This window comes from Sminthopsis crassicaudata, chromosome 4 (genome assembly GCF_048593235.1).
Source record: "Sminthopsis crassicaudata isolate SCR6 chromosome 4, ASM4859323v1, whole genome shotgun sequence".
NCBI classification, from domain to species: Eukaryota; Metazoa; Chordata; class Mammalia; order Dasyuromorphia; family Dasyuridae; genus Sminthopsis; species Sminthopsis crassicaudata.
The window spans coordinates 440744233-440769057 of record NC_133620.1 but is presented as its reverse complement, the minus strand read 5'-3'; the positions used below and the strand labels follow the sequence as shown (position 1 = coordinate 440769057).

The following is a 24825-nucleotide window of genomic DNA, read 5'->3' as shown; positions in this document are numbered from 1 at the left end:
TTTAAAGTCGGCACAGCTCTTTGCACGTTCTTTTGATCCTTACAATGACCCTGTGAGTTGAGTGCTTTATTAGACCCATTTAATAGACGAGAAAGTGACTAGGTCAGGGAGAGAACTCAAATAACAGGAAAAGCCATTTGTAGGAGGCTTGAGCCTAGGATCTGAAATATGGAAATGACAAAAGATGGAATGACATCTTTGGGGAACCGCAAATAGGAGTTAGACTGAACTATCGTGTTTATGCAAAGGACCTCACGTGAACTCAATCTAGAAAGGCGGATGGAACCGGGTTTTCAGGGGCTTTTAAGGACAAACAGATGCTCATGGTTTGTTGTAAGATAAGGGAGTGGGGGAAGCTTTTTGTGCAAGGGAGCAGCAGGGGCAGGCGTATGCTTTGGCGCTGTCCATCTGGCAGCTATGTCAAGTGTGGATTAAAGAAAGATGAAGCTGGACTATTTGCCGCAGCCCGAGTAAGAGCTGCTAAGCGCCTGAACTGAAGGTGTTCTCTGTAACCGGGAAGAGGGCAGATGTAGAACTGACAAAGAATTGGCAATTGATGGCATAAGAAGCTTCGAGAGTGACTAAAGCCTGGGGGCTGGAAGGCCGGTAGTGTTACTGACAGAAAAAAAAAGAAAATCAAGTTGGAGAGGGGGTTTAGTGGAAAGATTCCTGTTAAGTTTATGGGATACCCAGGGTGGAGCTTTTTCATATTCGAGTCTCTGTCACCATGGGTGCCATTTCCCGACTAAACCAGTGATGTTCAGAAGAATATCAGTAGATATATACACATTTTTTTTTTCTTGAGGCAATTGAAGTTGTGACTTGCCCAGGGTCCCACAGCTAGGAAGTGTTAAATATCTGAGATCTGATTTGAACTCAGGTCCTCCTGACTTCAGGACTGGTGTTATATCCAATGCCCTACTTAGCTGCCCCCAGAGATATTTACATTAGGAAGATAATATACTTAGACACTAGAACCTTTAGGTGACAAGATCATCCAGATTGTAGCGTGGGTGCATAAGGGGTAGATTATGATGTGTCTCAGCAAGGAGCCTGTGCAAATGTTATGTTCCCAGTATAGTGAATACAAACAGGTCATAAGACAATTTAAACTGGAAGCGACCTTAGCATACCTGTGTGACTCCCCACTAGGGTTTTCTTGGCAAAAATGTCCTTTTCAAATTCATTTTACATTTGAGGAAACTGAGATAAATATTAGTGTGACTCACTCAATCACCCAGCTAGTGTCCAACACCGGATTTGACTTCCAGCTCAACATGAACCGTTGATACCTAGCTATCATGACATTATTTATTCTTATAAAAAAGGATTGGACATGATTGGGAAAAAAAAAATCTAAACAAAAGTCAGTTCAGGGTGTGTGATCTGCCTATCAGAATGCTGGATAATTGCAGAGCCAGTCTCTGGGCTCCCAGGCTTTCTATAAGGTGCCTTAAAAGCAGCATCTGCTTTTCTAAATCTCCTCACATGCTAACTGAAATAGGCAGTGCAGGCGATAGTTTTGTTTCATGAATAAAGAAAATGGGATCCAACTTTTATTATGAACTGAAGGGTGCCCAGGCAGAAGCTTTTGGATTCCCAATCCAGTCCTATTCCTTTGATGTCTATCTTGCCCATACCTCTCTGTACTTAATTGTATTTAGAAAACCCCTCAGTCAATAGATATTTATTAAGCACTTATGTGCCAGGCCCTAAGCAAAGCCGTGGAGATGATGAAGCAAAATAAGGTAACAGGGCAGGGGGTGGTGCTGACTTTTCCACATGCAAAAGCTTCATGAACAAATTATAGAGGGGATAATGGGAAATAATGAAGAGGGAATTAGGGGATGATCATGTTTCCTAGAGGAAGGTGGGACTTTAGCAGGTCCTTCCTCTGAAAAGACTGCCCCCCCCCAATCCCTGGGGCCCACCTCTGCAGAACTTTCCTTCCCCATTGAGAGCCTCTGGTCCTTCCCTTTTAGGATCCAGATACAACAAGCCTTAGAGACATCCCATTATTGAAGATTTCCATAGCACTTCATGTTTGCCAAAGCACTTTGTAGCTGTTACCTCATTTGATTCTCACAACTGTCAGGTAGAACCTACTGGCACCCCCATTTTACAGATGGGAAAATGAGAGTGATTAAGTACTTAGCCAGGGTCACACAGCTAACTTCTGAGGCAGCTCCGGAAATCAGGTTTGGTTCCAAGTCCAGCATCCTAACCATTATGCCATCCAGCTGCTGGCCAGGAATGAAAGCAGCATGGATCAGGATTTATTCTGTAATGGATGATGCAGAAAGAGGTGTGGAAAGCAACCTCACTGCACAGCTAGTATCCACTCTGAGGCAGCGGGGGCATGTGTAGAGCTGGGTGCACGCATGAGGCACCTGGTGAACATAAGCTACCTCAGGGAGAGGCAGTTGCGCTCTCCTTCCAACACCAGGGAATAGGTGGCAGTAGTAGCCGGGCGCCCAGGGGGCAGGCGATGGTCTGCACCAGCCATGGTTCCCAGGGGCCCACACACCACGTCCATGTCCTACAAGGATGACCCTGTGTCCTTCTATCCTTCCCCATGCTCCCCCCAGAAGGCTCCCCTTTTGAGTCAGGATCTTTTCATGGTGCTCTCTGCGTAGGACTCTAGCACAAAGATGGTTTCATCCACTTGGATCTCACTAGCATCCAATCTGCAGAGAGAAGAAAGGTTGTTTGAAGGGACGTGGCTCCCTGGGGGATGGCAGGGGACAGTGGTTGTGCTAGCAGGAGGCAGTGCTGCCTAGTGGGTAGAAGGCATGAGTGTGAATCCTGCCTCCAGTATTTGAGGTGTAAAAGTCGGATATGTGGTGTAATTTCTCTGGGCCTCGGGTTTCTTATCTAGAAAATGGTGTACAGTCCAAGCACTGGCCCTCCTAGAGGTGTGGGAAGGACAGAACAGGGATACAGAGGTAAAACATTTCCAATCCTAAAGTGCCTGAAAAATGTAACTCCTCTGGTCACCCAGGGCCCCGAGAAACCATTCAAAGCTCCTAGTGAGGTGTCGGGGCAACCCACTTGTTGACATTGCGTTTCAGACTCTCCAGTTGCTGGCGTTCAGGAGCCGTGATCATCTCCTCGATCTCCTGGAGCTGGGCCTCTTCGGCCCCTGTGGCCTGCATGGAGGCAAGGATGGCTTCTACCCGCTGGGACTTCTCCAGCAGTCGCCTGCCAGACACGGAAAGAGCCAGACATGGGTGGCTGCCTGCTCGTTCCCACGCTTTCCTTTAGGGTAAGCTCCCCCCTTGAATGAGCTTTTTAACCTGAAGCCTGGCTTTTGCCTAGCTTCTAGAGGACATGCCCTGGAAACACCCCTGGAAATGGAGTGGCCTCAACCATGAGACCCTTAATCTCCCCCACCCTCCACCCCCACTAAGGGATTTATATAGAAGTGCCTGCCTGGTAAATTTCCCATGAAGTTAGAGGGGAACATTATGCCTCCAGCCAGAGTTGCCGTCCCTCATCAGGACTCCTGAGAGTCAGGAGCCTGTGACTCTGTCCTGCCAGTGAAGCTGCTCCATTCTCCTTTCCCCCATCCAGGCCCCCTCCTGTCTCAGGGACTCATGGAGGGGAATGTCTTTGGGACCCTGGGGAGCAGTAGAGATGGACCAAAATGTCACTTACTTGTTCTCTCTGGTCTCAAACTGCCGCCTTTCAATCAAGTTGGCGATGCTCTGGGAAGAGAGGAGAGACACTATGTACCAGCCCAGAAGCAGTTTGGGAAAAGTGGGCTGAAGCAAGGGACGCCATGGTGGTGACCCCCTTCAAGGAGACGCGTGATGGGTACCTTGTAGCAACGGCGCAGCAGCATCCGGGCGGCAGACAGTGAGTTCACCGTATACAGGTAGAAGGTCCGAGAGGGCGCGTGGTCCGGCGTCTTAGGGATTTCCTGTATTGCAGAGGGCAGAGTAGACGTGATGTCCCGGCACCCACAAAGATTCTTTCTCATCAGGCTGGGCTGACATCCTACACATATTCCTGCTTCATCTCTCATCTGTGACTGCCACCAGTGGGGGACACTTTCCTTCCCTGGCTTCCTACACCCTCTTTCCCTTGATTTCTAAGCTAGTGACACTGGCCTTCTCAATGATCTTGGCACAAGACTCTTCATCTTCTGCTTCTGTCCCCCAAGACAAGAGCTGGAATGTTCTTCATCCTCATCTGTACCTCCTGGCCTCCTTCATCCTCACCTCCACCTCTACCTCCTGGCTTCCTTCATCCTCACCTCCACCTCTATCTCTTGGCCTCCTTTGTTCTCACCGCCATCTCCTGACCTCCAATTTGCAGGTAAAATCCAACCTTTCTCCATGCTCCTTTTCTAGTCCCATTTTTTGCTAAAGGCTAGAGCTTTCTCTCTGAGGCTCAGCTCCACCCAGTATGTACATAAGGTATGTACATGCTGCTTCCTTCAACCCTAGATTGAGCTCCCTGAAGGAAGGCCTGGCCATCTCCTGGCACACAGTACAATACTGCATAAATGCTTGCCTTCTGACAGAGCACAAGCTTCCTGGGGACACAGCCTGTGGCTCCTCCTTTCTCAGGCTATCTCAAAGCCTGCTACCAAACTACAGGATAGGGCGACTACCTCAGGGATGATTTCCCCCATTTGTCTCCCTTTCCCTCCCATCTCTAGGGGGCTTTGGTTCCCTAACCTAGGCCATACCTGCCTGCTTGGCAGTGCAGTCACCATGCCCTGGTTACCTGTAAGGAGATAAGGTTTTCAGACAGCAACTTATACAGCATGTCCTTGGCTTCTTTAGCAGGAATCATGGCAAAATCTTCCACTTGTTTCTGCTCCAGGTGCTTTTTCCGCAAAACCAGCCGGAATATCCTGGCACAGCGAGACCCAAACCTGCAAGAGGGTCAAGGGAGCCCTAAAGCTAGACTCCAAAAGATCTGCTGAAGGTCAGTACCTAGAGCTTGGGGTACAGATGCTAAGCCAATGACTAGATTGGAGACCAGTAAATGAACATCACAAGAAAGTGGGATTTGTGTTGGGGTTCATGGGAAAGATCTCCACTCAGCTCATAATAATACACGTGCAAGGAATTAGCCCTGAATCACACTAACATCATTCTCAGGTTCTTTTTTGCTCCCCAGAGTCCCAGGAATAAATATCAACTGCAGGAAGGGAAGGAGGGACAAGGAAGATGAGAGATCGACAGTGTGCCTCTGTTCTCACACACACAAAAGGGAGTCATTCATTCAAAGCTGCTTCTTACCTTTCTTGCACAATGGACTCCAGCGTTGCCATAGCCAGGGATGCCAATGCCTTGTGGAGGTCTGGGTGGGAGCATTAAGGTCACTGAGCCAGCTTAGGCCTTGTGTGGGCTTGGAAGTGAGAGACCCAGAGGCTGGTCCTGGCTTTGTTAGGTGGATGTGGGTTTCATATTCTTCAGACTAGCCATTTGGGGATTGTGAACAGGCTGTTTTGTGGGTTCACTCACACTGTGAATGTGGCAAAACTCTAGTTCAGAACAGACCTGAGAGTAGAGAGCATGCCAAAAATTTCTGCTGAATGTGCTGACCCCAAGACTTGGCCAAAAAGCTGGGTTTTTTTTTTTTTTTTTTTTTTGGGGGGGGATTCTTGCCACTAGATTATATTCTTGTCATTAATCTTTAAAGAAAATTTTGATGTGCAAAAAAAAATTCCAGATTCAGTGTTCTAGTTAATTATGTCTTTTTCTAAATCCCAAGGGAAGGGACAATGTTTCATTAACCAGGACTGCCAAGCACATCTGTACTTCCTGGCCTTCATTCTCACCTCTACCTCTACCTCCTGGCTTCCTTCTTCCTCACCTCCACCTCTATCTCTTGGCCTCCTTTGTTCTCACCGCCATCTCCTGGCCTCCAATTTGCAGGTAAAATCCAACCTTTCTCCATGCTCCTTTTCTAGTCCCATTTTTTGCTAAAGGCTAGAGCTTTTTCTCTGAGGCTCAGCTCCACCCAGTATGTACATAAGGTATGTACATGCTGCTTCCTTCAACCCTAGATTGAGCTCCCTGAAGGAAGGCCAGGCCATCTCCTGGCACACAATACGATACAGAAGGATACTGATGACATACATTCCTCCACCGCTGTCACCGGACTTGCCAACAAACTCCAGCTGCGGGAAGAGAAAAGATTGAGCCTTTTCGAGAGACTGCATCACAAGGAACAAAAATGGTCAGAGGTTTTTGGCAGGCAACCCTCGTGGAAATGGTTGAAGTGGGAGGAATGCCTGGGACTGACTGAGAACGAGATTGGAGGAGAATGACACCAGATGTCACTTGTAGAAATACTTCTGGTGAAAAAACAGAAATAGGAAAAGTCAGACTTACTGGGTCATCTGCCAGAAGAGTCAGATACTGATCAAGAACTTGCTTTGAGATGTTATATCCAACTGGGAGAGATCTGAAGATCTGGAGGGTAATAAAGAGTAATTGGTAGATGTGTTTTCTTAGTAATTGATAAGATAAATGATGCCCTGAGGGACAGGGAGAATAGTCAAGCCCATAGAAATCTGAAAGGGAAGTCCCTGTCTTGGAAGTATTCTTGTAGAATCAGCAGGAAACATACTAATGTACAGTCATAAATTGATCAGGGAGGAAAATCCCTGACCAGGTTATTCAATTTTGTAGGCTGGGACACTGGGCACTGAAATGTAATCGTATTTCATCAGTTATGGTTTTTGGTGTGATTCACAAGCATTTCCTAATTTAATCTCAATATGTGCCTTATCTGTCTCCATTAATTCATCTAGCTAAAGCGCTCAGCTGGCTAGTTGGCCATGGGCAACACTGTGTTGGCAGGGATGGTGTCCTCATATAAATTTTTAAAAGGCAATTGGGGTTAAATGGCAGGGTCATACACTAATAAACGTTTGAGACTGGGTTCAAATTCAGGTTCTCTTGTCTCTAGGGCCTATGCTCTCCCCATTGCACCACCTAGCTGCTCCTGGTGACCCCATAGTCTTTTTTTTTTTTTTTTTTTTAAATTATGGCTTTTTATTTTTTTTTTCTGATATTAATTTTATAATTTTAACATTTTTTTTTGACAGTACATACGCATAGATTATTTTATTTTATTTTTTAACATTATCCCGTGTACTCCCTTCTGTTCCAAATTTTTCCCCTCCTTCCCTCCACCCCTTTCCCTAGATGGCAGGCATTCCCATATATTTTAAATATCTTATAGTATATCCTAGGTACAATATATATGTGTAGAACCCAATTTTGTTGTTGTTGCCAAGGAAGAATTGTATTCGAAAGCTAAAAATAATCTGGGAAGAAAAACAAACAAACAAACAAAAAACCAAAAAAAATGCTAACAGTTTACACTCATTTCCCAGTGTTCCTTTTCTGGATGTAGCTGATTCTGTCCATCATTGATCAATTGGAATTGGATTAGCTCTTCTCTATGTTGAAGATATCCACTTCCATCAGAATACATCCTCATATGTATTCTGATGGAAGTGGAAATCTTCAACATAAAGAAGATCCAACTCACTTCCAGTTGATCAATAATGGACAGAAATAACTATACCCAGAGAAGGAACACTGGGAAGCAAATGTAAATTGTTAGCACTACTGTCTATCTACCCAGGTTACTTATACCTTCGGAAGTTAATAATTAATGTGCAACAAGAAAATGGTATTTACACACATATATTGTATCTAGGTTATATTGTAACACATGTAAAATGTATGGGATTACCTGCCATCGGGGGGAGGGAGTGGAGGGAGGGGGGGATAATTTGGAAAAATGAATAAAAAATAAATAAATAAGAAAGTTCACACAAAAAAAAAAAAAAAAAAAGAAAAGAATACATCCTCGTACAGTATCATTGTTGAAGTGTATAATGATCCCCTAGTTCTGCTCGTTTCACTCAGCATCAGTTGATGTCTCTCCAAGCCTCTCTGTATTCTTCCTGTTGGTCATTTCTTACAGAACAATAATATTCCATAACATTCATATACCATAATTTACCCAACCATTCTCCAATTGATGGACATCCATTCATCTTCCAGTTTCTAGCCACTATTAAAAAGGCTGCCACAAACATTTTGGCACATACAGGTCCCTTTCCCTTCTTTAGTATTTCCTTGGGATATAAGCCCAGTAGTAGCCCTGTTGGGTCAAAGAGTATGCACAGTTTGATAACATTTTGGGCATAGTTCCAGATTGCTCTCCAGAATGGCTGGATTCTTTCACAACTCCACCAACAATGCATCAGTGTCCCAGTTTTCCCACAGCCCCTCCAACATTCATCATTATTTGTTCCTGTCATCTTAGCCAATCTGACAGTTGTGTAATGATATCTCAGAGTTGTCTTAATTTGCATTTCTCTGATCAACAGTGATTTGGAACACTCTTTCATATGAGTGGATATAGTTTTAATTTCATCATCTGAAAATTGTCTGTTCATATCCTTTGACCATTTTTCAATTGGAGAATGGCTTGATTTCTTATAATTTAAAGTCAATTCTCTGTATATTTTGGACATGAGGCCTTTATCAGAACCTTTAATTGTAAAAATGTTTTCCCAATTTGTTACTTTCTTTCTAATCTTGTTTGCATTAGCTTTGTTTGTGCAGAAACTTTTTAATTTGATGTAATCAAAATTTTCTATTTTGCGATCAATAATGATCTCTAGTTCTCCTTTGGACAAAAATTCCTTCCTCCTCCACAAGTCTGAGAGGTATGAGAGGTATGTTCCTCTAATTTATTTATGATCTCGTTCTTTATGCCTAAATCTTGGACCCATTTTGATCTTACCTTAGTATGTGGTGTTAAATGTGGGTCCATGCCTAGTTTCTGCCATGAAAGTATTCCTTTCTCACCTGTGCCCCTTAGAATCCCCAGCTTCCTCCACGGCCTTTCCAGGTTTCTCTTTCAGGTTATGCACAGGCTGTCCCAAAAATCTTTTTTTTAGTCCAGCTTTTTAAAGATTTGGTAGCTTTTGGAACTTTGGGGATACCTTTTACCTACTTAATATGCTTTGCATTTACTTATCTATATTACATACATACGTATACTAAATTTCCTCCCCAAGGCGGAATGAATACTACTGCAGGTAGTTTTTTTGTAGAACATGCTTAGCATCTTTCACAGTGCTTAGCACAAATAAGTGATTAAAATCCACGTTGGATAAATAGAACTGAAAAAAACAAAGTTTTCCTTTCTTTCTGCTTCTACTTCCCACTCTATCCTAAGTAAGTAACCGCTTATCACAAGCAGATTAAATGTATTATACTGCTACCTAGAGGGAAAGGCAAAGCTGTGGTAAGGCACTCACCTCATTTGAAGACAGTGGTTGGGTGAAGGGAGCACCGGAGGAAGTGGTGATTTCACTCATTCGCAGCATGGTCCGGACAATCTCACTGCTGGTCTATTGAAACAGTGTGACACTTAGAATTCTGTCCCAAAGTCCCTGTTCTGCCTTACATCTGCAGTCACTTGCAGCAAGGCAGGAGAGATCCATCCCTTTTAGATACCTGATCCATTCGATTGGCTACTGCGCTCACAATAGACTGGTCTCGGAAATGCTGGTGGAATCTGTCAAGGTTGGCCTGCCAGTAAATGCCATCATCTGGAATGGGCTGTGGATGGAGAGGCAGAGTCAAGGAGTCAGGGGAACTGTAGGCATGAGCTCTTTTTGAAAAGCACAGAGCTCCTGGAAAATGCATGGGGTGATTTCGGAACAGAGCATTTTCTGCTAGTCTGTCCCTGCAGAAAACTCCCCTTCTGACGCCACTCCGTGGTCAGTGATGTTGGGCTTTTACTATCGCTCATCTAAGCAACTCTGCCATCTGTGGGGTGTGTCTACTCCAGAGATGGCCAGCCATGAAGGTCTTTGCTTTTACCTCTTTGCTCTCTGCTGTTTGTTTGGGCCGCTTGGGCCTGGGCTCCCCAACTGCATCGTCATCAGACGATCGTCTCCTCTTTCCTTTTCCTGCCAGATCAAGACAATTCAGTTATAGTCCTTCTGCAAGTAGAAGGGACTAAACATAAAGACATGGGTGGGAGACTCTCAGTCTTCTAGAGATGTAGAAGTTATTTCTACAGAACTTCTGAGGAGCCCCAGAAAACTGAAGATTTTCACCTGGTGACCAGAAAAATGCTGGGAAGAGTTGATTCTCAGCTTTCAGGGCACTGAACACAAGGGAAGACACTTTCTGAAAGGTACAATTGATGTCTCAAAAAGCCAGATAGGTCTGGCAGGAGGCTCCTTACCTATAAGGTTTAGTTTGGGAACCAGGTACATGTCCTTCTCATTAATGCTAAGTGTTGGGGCAGGTGGTGGTGGCTGAGCCTCAGCACTTTCTGGGGGATCAGGAACGAGGGGGCATCGCTGTACAAAGTGTGTGTCTGCTAAACGGCAAAATGTGCTGGATACCTCTGCATAGTCCATGGTTTTCCCATCTGTAACAAAGACAGTAGAGAGCAAATGGGTAGGGCTGTGATGGCTGAAGACCCACAGAAAGACTGGATATCAACTTACCCTCCATGGTCTCCGTGAGTCGGTCTGCTACCTTCTTTACCACGGCCGACATGGTCATCTTCCCATTGAGCAGGAGTTCCTCCACGATCAGCTCTCCTGTGTCACTGTACAAAGTCTTGGCTGTGTAGATATAGCGGGGATACCTCAGGATGCGCAGAATACGGCTGCAGTGGGCTTCATATTCCACAATGCCCCGTTTGTGTATTTGGTATGTTACCAGGTTATGTTGGATAAGGACACACAGGGCTTTTTTCACCTGGCAGGCCCAAGAGAAAGAAGAGGAAACACAGTTTGTGACATTTCTAGTATTCTTCAGAGGCACACGTAGGTGAATCAAAAAACACTTATTTGGTGCCACCATTTGCCAAGGACTGGAGACACAAACGAAGGTGTTTAGATGGGGGCATGATAATATGTATCTAAATAGGTAAATACAAGACACAGAGTAGATGACCAAAAATCACTGCTCTAGCAGACTTGAAAAGAGGGAGAGACTGGGGATGGACTTCTGTAGAGAATGATATTTGAGCTGAAGTCTTGAAGGAAGCCAGGGATTCAGAGAGAGATGAGAAGGGAAAGCAAGTCTGTTTTATCAGAGAAGTGACCTGGCAAGTGGCTTATTCTGAGTCTTAGTTTTCTCTGCCTAATGGACATCATCATAACTTTAGCATCTTCTTCATAAGGATGTCATGAGGTGGAAGAGAACACTGCACACCTTCAAGCATCTCATCAGTGATTTACTAGGAACTCCCTGCTTTCTTTTTACCAAAAAAACAAACAAGACTTTCCCATTTTGCTGACTCTTTCTTTTGATTTTTTTTCCCTTGAAAGCAGTCATCCTTTATTTTAAGGGTTTTGTCAGCAGTTCTCAAAGTGGGTCTACGTAGCCTTATGGGTCCTGAGAGTCTTCTGGGTGTCACTGAAGTCAAGAATAGTTCCAAAATAATACTGAGATGTTTTAATTGCTATATGGCAAATATCAATAGACACTATCCACAGAAACAGAAGCTCTTGGGGGAATTTCTCTCAATGTTTACAAGTGTAAAGAAGTCCAGGAATAAGTTTGAGAACTGTTGGTATAGTGTTAAAAGGACAAAAAAAGTCTTAGCTTTATGTCCTGGGTTTTATCATTTGGGAACCGTAAGAGCTGGGGCAACTCATTTAATCTATCTGGCCCTGAGCTTCCTCAGTGTAAAATGAGGAGGCTGAAATTACTCCTAAGATTCCTTCCCACTACAGATCTATAATCTCATTTCCCACCAGCCATCTCTTATCTTCTCTAACTTTTCTAGCAAAATTAACATTGGGAAATCTTAAGATCCAATTAGTCTTGATATTCATACCTCATTGCCCTCTGGTCTTCTGGAGCTATGAAACTCCTCCACCTCCATTTAAGCTGCATCCCTTCCCCCGGAAGTAATTAATTTTGTACTTCTTTTTACTTACTCTTTTCCCAGTCAGCTTTCTTTACCCTCCCTGAGGGTAAGGCCTGTCATTCTTTTTTCCTATTTACATGCCTAGCTTAGTCAGAAGCTGGCACATAAAAGGGGCTTAATAAATATTGATGATTATTGACTGTGGTAGATTCCCCTTCCGAGACTTCATTTGGATCCCAACTGGGGCAAAGCAGATGTTGCACAGACTTACCTGGTCTAGTGATGTCCCCGTGTCATGAACAATTGCTCTCAATGGTTGGCTGCCTGTTCTGATGAGATGAGTTCCGATTTTATCCACTATCTCTCCAAAATGTTCTTGGAGCAGCAAAGAACATAGTTTAATTTCTGCTTGAGTCATTGTGTTCTGAAGTTTCAGTACTAGGAAACTGGACCTAATAAAACGATTAAAATTAAAAATGTTAAAAAAAAAAAGCCTCTGCTACCTCTTCTTAAATGGAGGCTGAGGAGAGATTTCCCAGTGATAAATTTACTGGGAATCAAAGAAGTCCAAACTAAGTGCGGCAGGAGAAGGCAAAGGAACTGGGGGATGATGACGTATGGCTCTTTAATAGTAGATTTGAGAGCACAAATTCACACTCCTGGGTAGCATTAAAGTCCCGGAAAAATAAACAAGAAATGAATGAAATCGAATTGACAAATAAGTAATTGCTAAAGAAGCACTGAATAGGGTGTGAAGCATGTGAAATTGAACAAAAAGGAATGAGAGCAATTAGGCGGCCCAAAGGATAGCGCATCAGTCCTGGGGGGGGGAGGGGATGGGAGGAACCTGAGTGCAAATCCCACCTCCAGGACTTGATATTGACTAGCTGTGTGATCCTAGACAAGTCACTTAACCCTGACTGATTTGGGAAAAAAAAAAAAAAAAAAAAAAAGAAAGACAGGGGCAGCTAGGTGGCTCAGTGGATAGAGCACCAGCCCTGAATTCAGGAGGACCGGAGTTCAAATCTCATCTCAGACACTTAACACTTCCTAGCTGTGTGTCCCTAGGCAAGTCACTTAACCTTGACTGATTTGCAAAAAAAAAAAAAAAAAAAAAAAAAAGACAAATGGGAAACAAAAAAAAAAATTAATTTCGTAAAGAAACGGAAAAATGAACAGGAATGTTTAAAACTCGAAAGCTTTCTAAAAGAAAAGCGCCACGCACAATAAGCCAGTTCCTCAAAGGAAGAAAAATTCTTTATGCAGACCGAGGGAAAGAGGTGAAAAAAGGCGGGAAGACTGGGAGGAGAGTGCCTGTCTATAATCGGGTCCATCGAGGGCCCATCCCCAGCTCTGCTCCACGCTCTATGGGCGGTAAGCTCCTAGAGGGCGGACACCGTTTGTCGCCTCTTTCGGTATCACTGGCATATATATTTAAGAGAACTGAATGGAATTGCTTCCTTCCGTCTCCTTTCCGGGAGACCCCCTAGGACAAGATGGATTTCCCCCCTTTGCCTCCCCGTTCTCGCGACTAGTTCGGGCCCAGTCTCCGCTTCCGGTTCCGAACGCGGAACCTTGTTGCTTACAATCACGATTCAGTGCTCACTCGTATAGTATCTGAGACGGCGCGCCGGGGAGACCACCCGAATAGAACTCTTCCGCGTAGCCCACAACTGCTTCCGGGTCTCCTGGGCCGCAGAGGTCTCACGCTCTTTCCGCTCCCGAGGGCGGGGGTTGAGCAGGAAGGGATAAGGAGTATGACACTCTCCACGCCCTCCCAGTTCTTCGCGATTTCCGGACAGACGCGTCCCTTATTCCCACTAGCCCTCAGAAGAACTGACATTGGGGAGCTGTCGGGTTTAGGGGCTAGCCGGAGGCGCCGCTCTCCTGGCGGCGCCGGAAGAGCCTCTCTTTCTCTCGCCTCGCTGGTCGCGGGCTTGGGGAGGGGTTTGGCCGCAGCCGGCGCTTCCCTCTCGTTGGTGCCTCCGCCGAGTCACGTGACTCGGGACCGCTGGTGCTGCCGGCTCTGGCTGGGGAGGAGGAGGAGGAGGAGGAGGACCGGGCTGTGGCAGCGGGCGGGAGGGCGGCCGGCCGGACGGGCACGGGAGAAGATGGCGGAGGCCTCGGCGGCCGGAGCGGGCGCGGGCGCCGCCGTCCCCCCGCACCGCTTCTTCTGCCATTGCTGTAAGGGCGAGGTCAGCCCCAAGCTGCCGGTAAGAGACCCGCCCCCCATCCCCCGCCCCGGGGCTCCCGCGGGAGATCCCTCGCTTCCCAGCGGGGAGCGCGACCCCGACTCTGCTCCTTTCCTCCAACCTTCCCCTTCTGTACCGGGGGAGGGGGTCCCGGAGTCCCCCTCTCCCCGTATCCGCTGCTTCTCCTGCAGTCCCTCCCTGCCTTTGGACCCCCTGGCCCCGGGAGCTCCGCGCCGCCTTCCCCTGGGGGCTCCTTTGTGGGAATCGTGTCTCCCCCTCGCTCCTCCGGCTGCTCCCGTTTCCCCGTTCCTCCCCCCGTCTTCTTCTCCTACTTTATTCCATGTGCCCCCCCCCCCCCCAGTCCTGCTGCTGCCCGCCTGCGGGTGAGGATAACGGATCCCGCGCTCCAGGGGTCGTCTCTGGGGGAGGGGAGGTGCCGAGGCGAGCCTCGGGAAAGCGCAGGGGCCGGCTGCCCTCCCCGCTCTCCGCTGCCGGGGGACTTCGGGTCCTGGGGCCGGGGATCTCTTCTCCCCGCTCCGCCTCCACCCCCCCTCCTTAGAAAAAGTGCTGCAGGAGCGGAATGTAGGCTGCTGCATTCTCTGACGTACAGCCGGGGTTCACCTGTCCCTGCCGGGCTCCTCTTTGTCCTCCGGAGGGAAGAGCAGGGCTGCGGAGGGGAGCTGTCCTCGGCCCGGGATGGAAGCACCCGCCCTGGGCGTGCATGCTCCGAGGCGCCAGGCGCTGCCCCGGAGCGGGCTCGGGTCGTCCTCCGCTCCCGAGGTGCCCGTGCTGCCCCCCAGGTATGGTTTAAGGGCAGCCGCCCACCCGGATGCAGCGCCTAGTGCTCGCGGCGAGCCCGATGCTGGTGAATGAAGTCTTTTGCAGACAGGTCTAGTCGGGACTCTGAGTCCAGGTGCTGTAGCAGCCGGCACCGCGCTGCGGGCGGGGAGGTGTCTGCCAGCGTAAGGTCCTGCTCCTGGGCTTGAGGGTGGTTTCTTCTAGTCTGTTTCCCCCTCACCGCTAAAACCATCTTCAGTTTCATCTCCCTGTGCGAGCTTGGTGCTGACTTGGCAGTTTTCCCGCAGTGTTTCATTCCTTTGGGAAGAGCAACTATCTTGCTGTCCCTGTCAAGCCGACCTGGAAACCTTCGGTGACCTCGGGATTGGGGAGCAGGAATCTCTGCTCTCACTGGGCCCGTGGGATCTGTGCAGTGCGGTGGGATGTGTGCGGCATCCCCAGCCTCTCTGCTCTTTAAGCCTCTGTTCTCCAAGTTACTGTCCCAGCCTGAAATGGAAACTCAAGGAAACGTTAGTGTTAATGCTGTTTCCCGTTTGTTCTCTTATACAACTCCACCCTCTCCCCCTTGAATATTCTAAGGTGTTTTCTAAAAGCACAATAGAAATAACAGTGTCATGCAAATGGATCCACCAGGCTCTTTTAGCTTTGGCCTGCTCTGTATAGTTGGGTTAGGCCTCAGTTTACATAGCGCCTGCCATGACGGAACTGGGCCCAGGGAATGTTACTGGACCCCCTCCTCCAGGGACTCGGAAGACTGAAGGGAGCAGTCCTTGCTATGTTTGTTACTGTCCTAGCACATGCTACCTTACATTGTTGATGATGAATAAATGTTGTTAGTGATAAATGCTGAAGCAAAACTAATTTTGGACTGAGTTGTGTGAGAAGTGATAGCGTTTTAGTAGGGTTTTGGGAAGGATAAAGAAAATTTAGGGAGGAGGCTGGATGGAGGGTATCTCAGGTGACAGGAAATGCCCCAAGTAAAGGTGAGGACCGGCAGAGGGGAATGCATACAGCATACTTTGATTATCTTCTTTCTTTTCTGCTTTGTGTTTGCTGCTTAGAAGATTGAGTGGTTGTTTAGGTTTGTAATTTAATTGCTCTATATTTGTTAATCAATCTCTACATCCTAGGGTCAAAAATTACATTTCTAACCTTTTGAAAAGCCATACCTTGAGTCACAAGGCAAACCAAACCATGGGGATCGGTATAATTTATTTAACTCTTAGTAGAAAAGCACCCAAAAGTATGTTACAGGTCATTAACAAAATCTTCACGTGGAAACAAAAGGATAGGAACTGGTCCGTAGATTTCATTGGTCTCAATAAAGGTCAGCAATTCCTGCAGCTTCTCCTCTGGAGGTGGCGTGATTTGTCTTGGATCACATAACTGAGATGGGAGAGACATAGGATTTGAACCCACTTCTTTCTAGCTCGGAGGCTGTCCACCATGCTGTGGACAGATAGCGCTTCAAAAGGATTGAACTCTTTTCACATCTCTTTTAGTGATCTTAAGTGCTATTATTCTGCTCTGGATGAATGAGGTTAATTCAGCTCAGCTTCCTATGCAAAAAAGCTTTTTAAAGTTTGTTGGTATATATTCCTCCTGGGGAGCTGATTTTTACTGTACTAGTTGGGTGACTGCAGTACCTTTCCCCCACGAGATCTGTCCTTTCTGTGCATCAGGGACTAGATCAAATTTCCATTGGCCTTTAATGAGCACCTTGGGTAAGTTTTTCTGGTATTGGTAGAAGGGACTGCCCTAGAGCTGTGCAATTTCATTGTCATTGTGCCTGGTTAGTTTAAGGGGCGTGGTTATGATGAATGAACCAACTTTTACAGATCTGCATCCTATCCCTTCTCCATCTAGTCAGTGCTTCCCCATCATGTTAGTAATGCAAGGTAATGATATACTTTAGATTAAAGGTACAAAGCACTAGTGCATAAGATAGTTTCATCTCATTTTAGCAAGAACTAGAAAGAGCTTCTTCCGTGATTTAGGTCATCTTAGTGTTCCTGAAAGTTTTTACAGATCTCAATAGCTATGAATTATAAGATTTCTCTCTGAAATTGCCCCTCTGTGCTTCAGTCACCTTTTCTCATCATTGGTGTGTTTTACTATTCTGAAAGTTTGGCTGATAATATTTTAATGATCCTATCAAAAGACAAAGTTGTTCTGAGTCTATGCTCACTCATAGTCATGGGAACTGTTCAGAGGGTTGCTGCATGGATAGGCTGAAGCTCTTAGTGGGCTTAGCCTAGTAAAGAAATCCCTTCACCCCGAGTCTTTTGTGTGTATGCTTTTGGTTCAGATCCACCACAGTTGAAGAGAACAAGAATTCATTTTGAAAGCAGAGGACAACAGACACAATCGTGGGTAAATTATGAAGGGGATTTTAGAACTGAAAATGAAATTACCTTCAGTGGTTCTGGCAGCACACTTTGCTTCTCATTTGCTTTTCTGTTTTGAGAGACCATATTATTACAGTACGTTCTTTTTCTAAGTAGAAACATTTTCCTTCTTAAATAGGATGAAAGTATGAAGAAATTACTTGATTCTAATTCTAGAACTTAAAATATGTTCTAATTAAGAGATTTTGATTGTAGAGCCTAAATGTCTAGGATTTCTACTGCTTTCATATATTGAAAAAACCTAACATTTGCCTCATCGTCCTAACCATCAAAGTGACAGAAAATAAATAGGGACCCATTAAACCCATTACTCAGGGATCTCAGAGTCCTTTACAAACCACAACAAATATTTTAACTTTAACTGAAAAGCATTGTCTATGTGAGACGCACAACTGTGGAACTTAGTGCATAATCTAGCTATCATATTGGACCCATTTGAAAATCATTTTCACTAGAAAAGTATTGTCTAGAATGGCACTGTTCTAGGTAGGCAGCTGGTTGAGCAGTTTGAAGAGTGTTGAGAATTTTAAGGTAACTTTTATAAAATAACTTGTACAGAAAAACTTTGCCTTAACAAACCACAAGGAAGTATACTCTTTGGAAAAATTTGTTTTTCAGAGGCTATGTGAGGATTAAAGTTTAAGCTAGATGACTTTGCTTTATGCGGTTTCCATAATTTTCGGAGAAAGCCAGTAGGTAGGTGATGTCTGACACTGAACTTAAGAAGCAGTTTAGTAGTTTGAAATGGAATTGAGGGTCTGGAATTCCTGAAGTCTGTTGAAATTCTGCTATTGCTTATCTCTTTGGGGAGGTTGCTCTATTATGAGTTGAACCAATGTTCTCTAGTTATAATATTTTAAATGAGTAAATGAGTGTGAAACAAGACTTTGGTAGCCATGTGAAAGAGATAGTTCCAGATATGTATGTAACATGTAAATCTTGGGAATATAATCAGATAAATGTTGGCATATGTCACCCAGAAAGCAAGTCAGAAAATAGTCTATATCCCATCTTCTTAAACTGTGGTTTGGAACCCCATGTGGGGTCTCATAACTTAATGTGTGGGTTGAAATAATGATTTATCATTAGTAAAGGTTTGATTTGTATATCTGTTTTATATCTCTGTAGACTCTGGGGTCGTGTAAAAATTTGTTAATTGAAAAGTTTAAGAAGTCCTGCTGTAGGTAACACTTAGACAAGATACAAACATACATGTATTACAGAATTGTCTTTGGGACCATCATATAATGGAATAATCAGAATGCTGAAATTTCTTATGTGCCTGGAAATGAAGGGTATATAAGAATTATATCTTCACATTTAGAAGACTTTATAATCTGTGCCTCTGTTCAGAAGAGTATGGGTTAATGAGCAGAATGCTGAATTTGCAACCATGGGCCCTTATTGTGTTCTCAAACACTGTAAGATCCCTTAATTATTCAGAACCTCAGTCTCCCAGTCTGTAAAGTGGCAGTAATATTTGTACTTGCTGCTTCATCAGATCATAAGGATTAAGTGTTGCAAACCTATATTAATGTTCTATAAATGCAAATTATTATTAGGAAAAGAAAGGGATTCCTCACTTTATACTTCACTTGGGGGTCAAGTTGGATAAAGGGCATAGGAATAAAGAAGTTGATGAATTCTGGACTTCTCTCTCATATTCTTGATATCTTAGGTTTCATGTTAGTGTCTAACTCTGACTTCTAATTTTGGATCCCTACAGAGATTTCTTTTTTATTTAAAAAAGCAAAGCTAACTGACTTTGAAGGAGTAAGGTATGTCAATTAACAATTTCCCTTTTCTGAGATTGTTCATTATAGTTCATCATTTAGTATTATTTACTTTATTGCAATAATGAGATATGTGCTTTCATGGTTCTGCTTTCTTTTCACTTTGTTAGTAACCCAGCACTCTATTTTTCTTATTTGTTGGAGATGAAGATGACACAGATGACACTGTTTATAACTTGAGTTGAAGTTACAGTTACTAACTTCATGCAAGACTTTCCAGGTTTCTCTGAATTTCTATGTGTTGTACATCATTTCTTATGATGCATTACATTCCTATACCACAGATTTTCCAGTTGTTTTTAGTCAATGGATATCCGTTTTTTGCATTCACTAAGTTTATGGTTATGAATACTTTGTCACATCAATTGCCATAGTTTCTCTCAGTGACTTCGTTGGGGCATATGCTTGGTAGTGAGATCACTTTGTCAAAGAGTAGGAATCTGATTAGACTTTTAGATTGAAAAGCTGAACTTCAGCCAAGGGCCTAATAGAAGTATTGTTCAGATCTGAGACTAGAATTCAGTAGTTTGTATTTGCTGATCCCTTGCAGCAATATCTATTGTCACTGTAGTTCCTGAAGCCAGAGGATTTGGATCACTCTTCTCAGGTTACACACCGCAGAAGTGATATCTAAAAGAAGAGTATCCAAATCTTTGTTAGTTGGAAGCTAACTGAAATAGTAACATTGCACGTAACTTAGTAAGACAGCTAGAAATACCAGTTTGAAAACAAAAGCAGAAAACAGACACCCCCCTCCCCCATTTTCCCCCTTGTAGGTCTTCAGTCAGTAGCTTGTCATGATAGACACTGAGTCTACTTTCTGTGTACTCTGTGCTGCAGAGAATGTCTTCATCAGCCTAGGAAGTTGTGTCCTAGCTCTTGATCTTGAAAATGACACATTGGCTATAACTTGAGCCAATTCAAACCAATTATCCTGTGAATGGAGAGAAGTCACCTGGCTAACCCCTTCACTCTGACATACCCACCTATGAAATGATTCCGGTGGTCTACCTGTTTGGGAGCTTGAGTGCTTGGAGAGAACGTGAAAATCCTTGGCTGCATGGTAGCCTAAAACTGAGAAATACTATTATTCACATACCTTTAGCAGTTCCTGAAGAAAGACAAAACCCTGAGCATAGCATCTTCTGGTGTTGGAATGAGAGAATAAAGGTACATTTCCTCTCATACGATTTCTTTGGTTGCTTTTTTTTTTTTTTTCTGTTGTTAGCTATTAGGGCACTGACTTTGGAATATGGTTAGAGCTGAACTCATTGTATGTTTTTAAAGCAGAAGCCCGATAAGGCCTTGGCAAAAGTCTTAGGAGTCATATATAAAATTTGTGAGCTACATAGTATTGATTTGAGAAAATGTTTTCTAACATTAGCATTTGTTGGAGGACAGACCAAGACCCTTGTCTCAGGATTTCTGAGAGAGTATGTTTGTTAAGACACACTGTTTGTGTGATAACATGCTTGTTAGTAAGACTGCTATGTCAAATCAGCTTTTGCTGCTTGTTTTGGGTTGTTCACTTTCAAAGTCAGAAATAGATTGTTGAAGTCTTACCAGTGTAAGACAATAATGAATTAAAAATACACCTTAAATTTGTCAGGCTTAGTGTGATAAATCACCAGAAATTATTGTTTTTTTTATTTTAGGTGAAGTGTATAGACTGAATAAAGAGATACTTATGTTTTACTCTTGTGTCAGAACCTTTTAAACACAAAAACCATTATTAAATAAGCTGATTAAAATATAGCTTGAATCATTTGTCTCCCCTATAAAACATAATTAGGTATCATAATATCAAAAAGTGGGAGGAATACATGCTCTGCTTATTTCCCAGGATTTTTGTAAATGTACAAATGTAAAGAGGCATTGGCTGGGTTAGTTTATAACCAAATTTCCATTCTCCAAATAAAAGAAGTGCTACAATTTTTGTTGTTCTGCCTTTATATCTATATATTTTTGGATGATTGTTAGTATCTTTAATATCATTGGTGTTAGTTGGTATCATTAGTACAATCATGAGAGCCTGTAGTATAGTGAAAAGAGCCTCAGTTAGGAGTTTTGGGTTTGAATCCTGCCTCTGACAAAAGCATCTGCTTTATTGGGTTGTTAGGAGGTAAATGCTAAGCAATACCTAATCTGAATGGGTAGGTACAAAAACTTTGGGGTGGTGGAGCTAAACTTAGTGAAGTTCTAGATATGAAATATAAGGTTTAGGAGAGAAAAAAAATTCCTGCCTTGTAAACTCTTTTGCACTATCTGTTTGATTCACAGATATCAGGTACTATAGAAGAATAAAGTTTTTAAGACTACCAGAGTATTTCTTACCAAGCTCTCACTTAACTGATCACTTCTTAGCTTTTATTTTTTAATGAAATTTATATCATCCAAATTCATTCAATTAATTTTTGTACATGTTCATAAAGCCTATTAGTAGACACAGGATGCCTTTGGTAATTTCATCATTATTAAAAACAGTGGTCTAAGTTTGTGATTTAATTTAAGTCTTTACTGAAAGGGCTTAATGTTTGAAGCAGAGCTAACTAGGAAGGAGGATGAAGTGTGTACAGGACAGATCACTTGGAGCATCAGAAATCTGGGATGAAAGTGAAACAAAAGGGTAATATTAAAAAATGGATTTTTTTTTTGATGATATGATAGTAAACAATAACACTTTTGAGGCCAGCCAATAATTTGTCAAACCTAACAGTTTTATTCTCGATTGAAACAAAATTGTTTATATTTTAATGGTATAAAGATGAATTCCTCCCATCTTATATGTCTAGAAGGGTAGGTCTTGGCTAAAAATTAATTCTTGACACACTGCTTGACAGTACAACTCAAAATAACATAGCTTATACATAGGTCATCTGACTTTTTGTACACTTAGTTCAGGGAGTTGTAAGAAAAGGTTTCCAGAAGAGACTTTAACCACATGCTTTGGAACTGAGAGAATCATTCCAAATTTTGCACAGTCATAGGGTCAGCTATTTCCATGAGTATTTCTGCAGCAGGCCCCTATTTATCTTTTAGTACCTCCAAGTAGTTATGATAGATACCAGTGATTTTATGGAGAAGACCATTCTTCTTGGCTAGAGCCGACCAAGTTTGGACTTAATTCCTCTGGGCCTCCTTTTTGGTTTTGGGTTTGTTTGTTTCTTTTCCCTAAGATGAGGTTGAAATAAATTTCTTATTTTTCTTCCATTTTTATGATTTGATGGTTCTGATTTGGTTTTTCAAGTTGTTTGGCTTCTAGCTAAAAGGGAGTTTCTTATGTTATTGTTTTTTCCCCCTAGTACAGTACTTTAAACCTAAGATATCTGCTGAAATAAGCTTGACTGGAATTTTATGGTTAACTTAGAAACATTAAGAATCTATGGCGTCAAGGCCATAAATATTTTAGCTTCCTTGCTCTCTAATACAAGAGGAATGACCAGTATTTAAGATACTAGGATTGAAGGTATGATAACAGAGCTACTTTGTTCATGACTGCCTTAAAACTTTGCCTCTGTAATTCACTTAAAGAATATTTGCTACATGTTGTTGAATAACAGTGTCAGATCCTTGAGATGAATTCAGCTGGTAACTGAAGTGAAATAATTGCCTTCTTAGTTCGGTTTTACAGGTACACTTGTTTCCTTGAGCTTCATGTTTTAAAAAATGTTTTTAACCCATTATCTGCTGGCTTTATAATAACCCCTAGGGTGCTATAAGTGTGCCTCTGTGAGACACCATACTTATGAAGCAGTCAGTAACTGAATCTCAGGTAGAATTTTATATTGATGAAGATTTCTGTAGGGCAGTTGGAAGCTTTTAGGTGGGTAGTAGATTTGAGACCAGTAGCGACTTGGACTATTCTGAACTCGGAAATTCCTCAGTTTTCTTGTTCAGTTCTCTTTGAATGTCTTGTTGGGTGTGTATAAACTTCACCACTAACTTGAAGACAGTCAACTCTTCTTCCTTTAGGAAGATGCCAGCGGGATTTTTACCCCCAATGATAATCTGTGATTTCATTAATATGGGCACTCCAAGTGTGAAAATTGTCCGGGGTCTCCCAGCTAGGATATGAGACAGACAGGCCTTGAACAAGTCTTGCCTTACTCCAAGACTGGTCATCACTCTAGTTTACCTGTTACTTCCTAGAGGATAAGGTTAATTACTGTCACTCTTGCTAAGAGGAGATATTAAGTTAAAGGTCTGACAACCAAAATTTCTTTTGTTTCTCCTTTTTTCTTTTTTAAAAAAAGTTTTACTACCTTTGGCCTTTATGTATCACAATGGTCCTCAAACTTTTTAAATAGGGGGCCAGTTCACTGTCCCTCAGACTGTTGGAGGGCCATACTATAGTAAAAACAAAACTTCACACTCTGTCTCCACCCCTCAGCCCATTTGCCATAACCCTGCAGGCGGCATAAACGTCCTCAGAGGCTGCATCTGGCCCACGGGCTGTAGTTTGAGAACCCCTGAATCATTTTGTGGTCTTTCATTCACTTCAGTCATGACTCCCATTTGTGACCCCATTTGGAGTTTTCTTGGCACAGTGGCTTGCCATTTCTTCCTGTAGCTCATTTTATGAATGAGGCATTGAGGCAGACAGGGTGAAGTGACTTACCCAGGGTCACATAGGTATCTGAGACTGGATTTCAATTCGGATCTTCCTGCTTCCAGGCCCTGTACTCTAAACAGTACACCATCTAAAATAGCAATGATGCTGCTCACATCTTAGACCTCATTAGTTTCTGATTATCCTCTACCCAGCACACTTTCTGTTACAAAGATTTTAAAACAAAATAGCATTTTTTAAATTATAGAGGTTAATTTCATGCTTTCTTATTTGCTGCCATTCTGTTTGCTTCTTGTTGGCCTATTGTACTTAGCATGATAATTTGCAAAGATATTTTGATATATTAATTCTTATCCAGTGAGGTACGGAATGAGATGTAATTAAGAAGGTAAATTGTACCTGGAAATTAATATAGTATATTTCAAAACTAAATGTAACTTGGGGATTGCTAAAATGCATTTTTTCCTTCCTTTTGGTATGAGTAAAATTTACAACAGTTAAATCTTTTATGTCATTAAGGAGGTTAGAGTTTTTTTTTGTTTGTTTGTTTGTTTTGTTTTTAGGAGGAATGAAATGGTTTCTTTTGATATTTATTATAGTTAAAACTGTTTTCCTAGAAACTTTGCCTCCCAGTCTTACATGCCCCAGGTTTGTGCTGGGAGTGGCCCTGACCTAATCTTCAGCTAATAGAGGGCAATAGAAATAGCTTGTCTAGCTCTTCAGCTAAATGAGACCACTTAAGTTGGGCTAAGTAGTAGGGAGTGGTCCTGGGTCAATCTCTCCCCCCCCCCCCCAAACTTTATTTATTTATTTATTTATTATAGCTTTTTATTTACAAGATATATGCATGGGTACTTTTTCAGAATTGACAATTGCAAAACCTTTTGTTCCAACTTTTCCCCCTCTTTCCCCCTACCCCTTCCCCCTGATGGCAGGTTGACCAATACATATTAAATATGCTAAAGTATATATTAAATACAATATGATTACATATTAATAGTTATTTTGCTGTACAAAAAGGATCGGATTTTGAAATAGCATACAATTGGCCTGTGAAGAAAATCCAAAATGCAGGAGAACAAAATTAGAGGGATTGGGAATTCTATGTAGCTGGTTCAATTCATTACTGCTCTATTGGATCTGATTTGGTTCATCTCATTGTTGAAGAGGGC

The 24825-nt window shown here is 43.1% G+C and overlaps 2 protein-coding genes across 3 annotated transcripts in view; one reads left to right on the top strand and one right to left on the bottom strand.

The window, feature by feature from the left end:
- Positions 1 to 1536: 1536 nt before the first annotated feature.
- POLR3C (RNA polymerase III subunit C) lies at positions 1537 to 13632 on the bottom strand. 2 transcript variants are annotated; one of them, XM_074263292.1, is made up of 15 exons: positions 13499 to 13632; positions 12164 to 12344; positions 10517 to 10772; positions 10249 to 10437; positions 9879 to 9967; positions 9510 to 9614; positions 9311 to 9403; positions 6354 to 6434; positions 6088 to 6139; positions 5256 to 5316; positions 4735 to 4885; positions 3821 to 3922; positions 3658 to 3707; positions 3052 to 3201; positions 1537 to 2687 (listed from the first exon to the last, which is right to left on the bottom strand). In XM_074263292.1, the coding sequence occupies exons 2-15, from the start codon at positions 12308 to 12310 to the stop codon at positions 2606 to 2608; spliced, it is 1608 nt and encodes a 535-aa protein (XP_074119393.1). In that variant the 5' UTR covers positions 12311 to 12344; positions 13499 to 13632; the 3' UTR covers positions 1537 to 2605. The 2 variants fall into 2 exon arrangements, with proteins under 2 accessions (XP_074119393.1, XP_074119392.1); XM_074263291.1 differs by having other exon boundaries at positions 13479 to 13614.
- A 17-nt stretch (positions 13633 to 13649) lies between these two features.
- Positions 13650 to 24825, top strand: part of RNF115 (ring finger protein 115) — a 50901-nt gene continuing 39725 nt past the window's right edge. The window contains exon 1 of the mRNA XM_074263293.1: positions 13650 to 14105. Within this exon, the coding sequence (XP_074119394.1) occupies positions 13650 to 14105 (456 nt within the window). The remainder of the gene's footprint in view (positions 14106 to 24825) is intronic.

Bases quoted from the DNA above. Each gene is read 5' to 3' on its own strand.
- POLR3C (XM_074263292.1), bottom strand. From the start codon at position 12,310: ATGACTCAAGCAGAAATTAAACTATGTTCTTTGCTGCTCCAAGAACAT. The intron at 10,773-12,163 runs GTAAGTCTGTGC...TGGGCCTGCCAG, and splicing joins CGGGGACATCACTAGACCAG to GTGAAAAAAGCCCTGTGTGT. The intron at 9,404-9,509 runs GTATCTAAAAGG...CTGTTTCAATAG, and splicing joins TAGCCAATCGAATGGATCAG to ACCAGCAGTGAGATTGTCCG.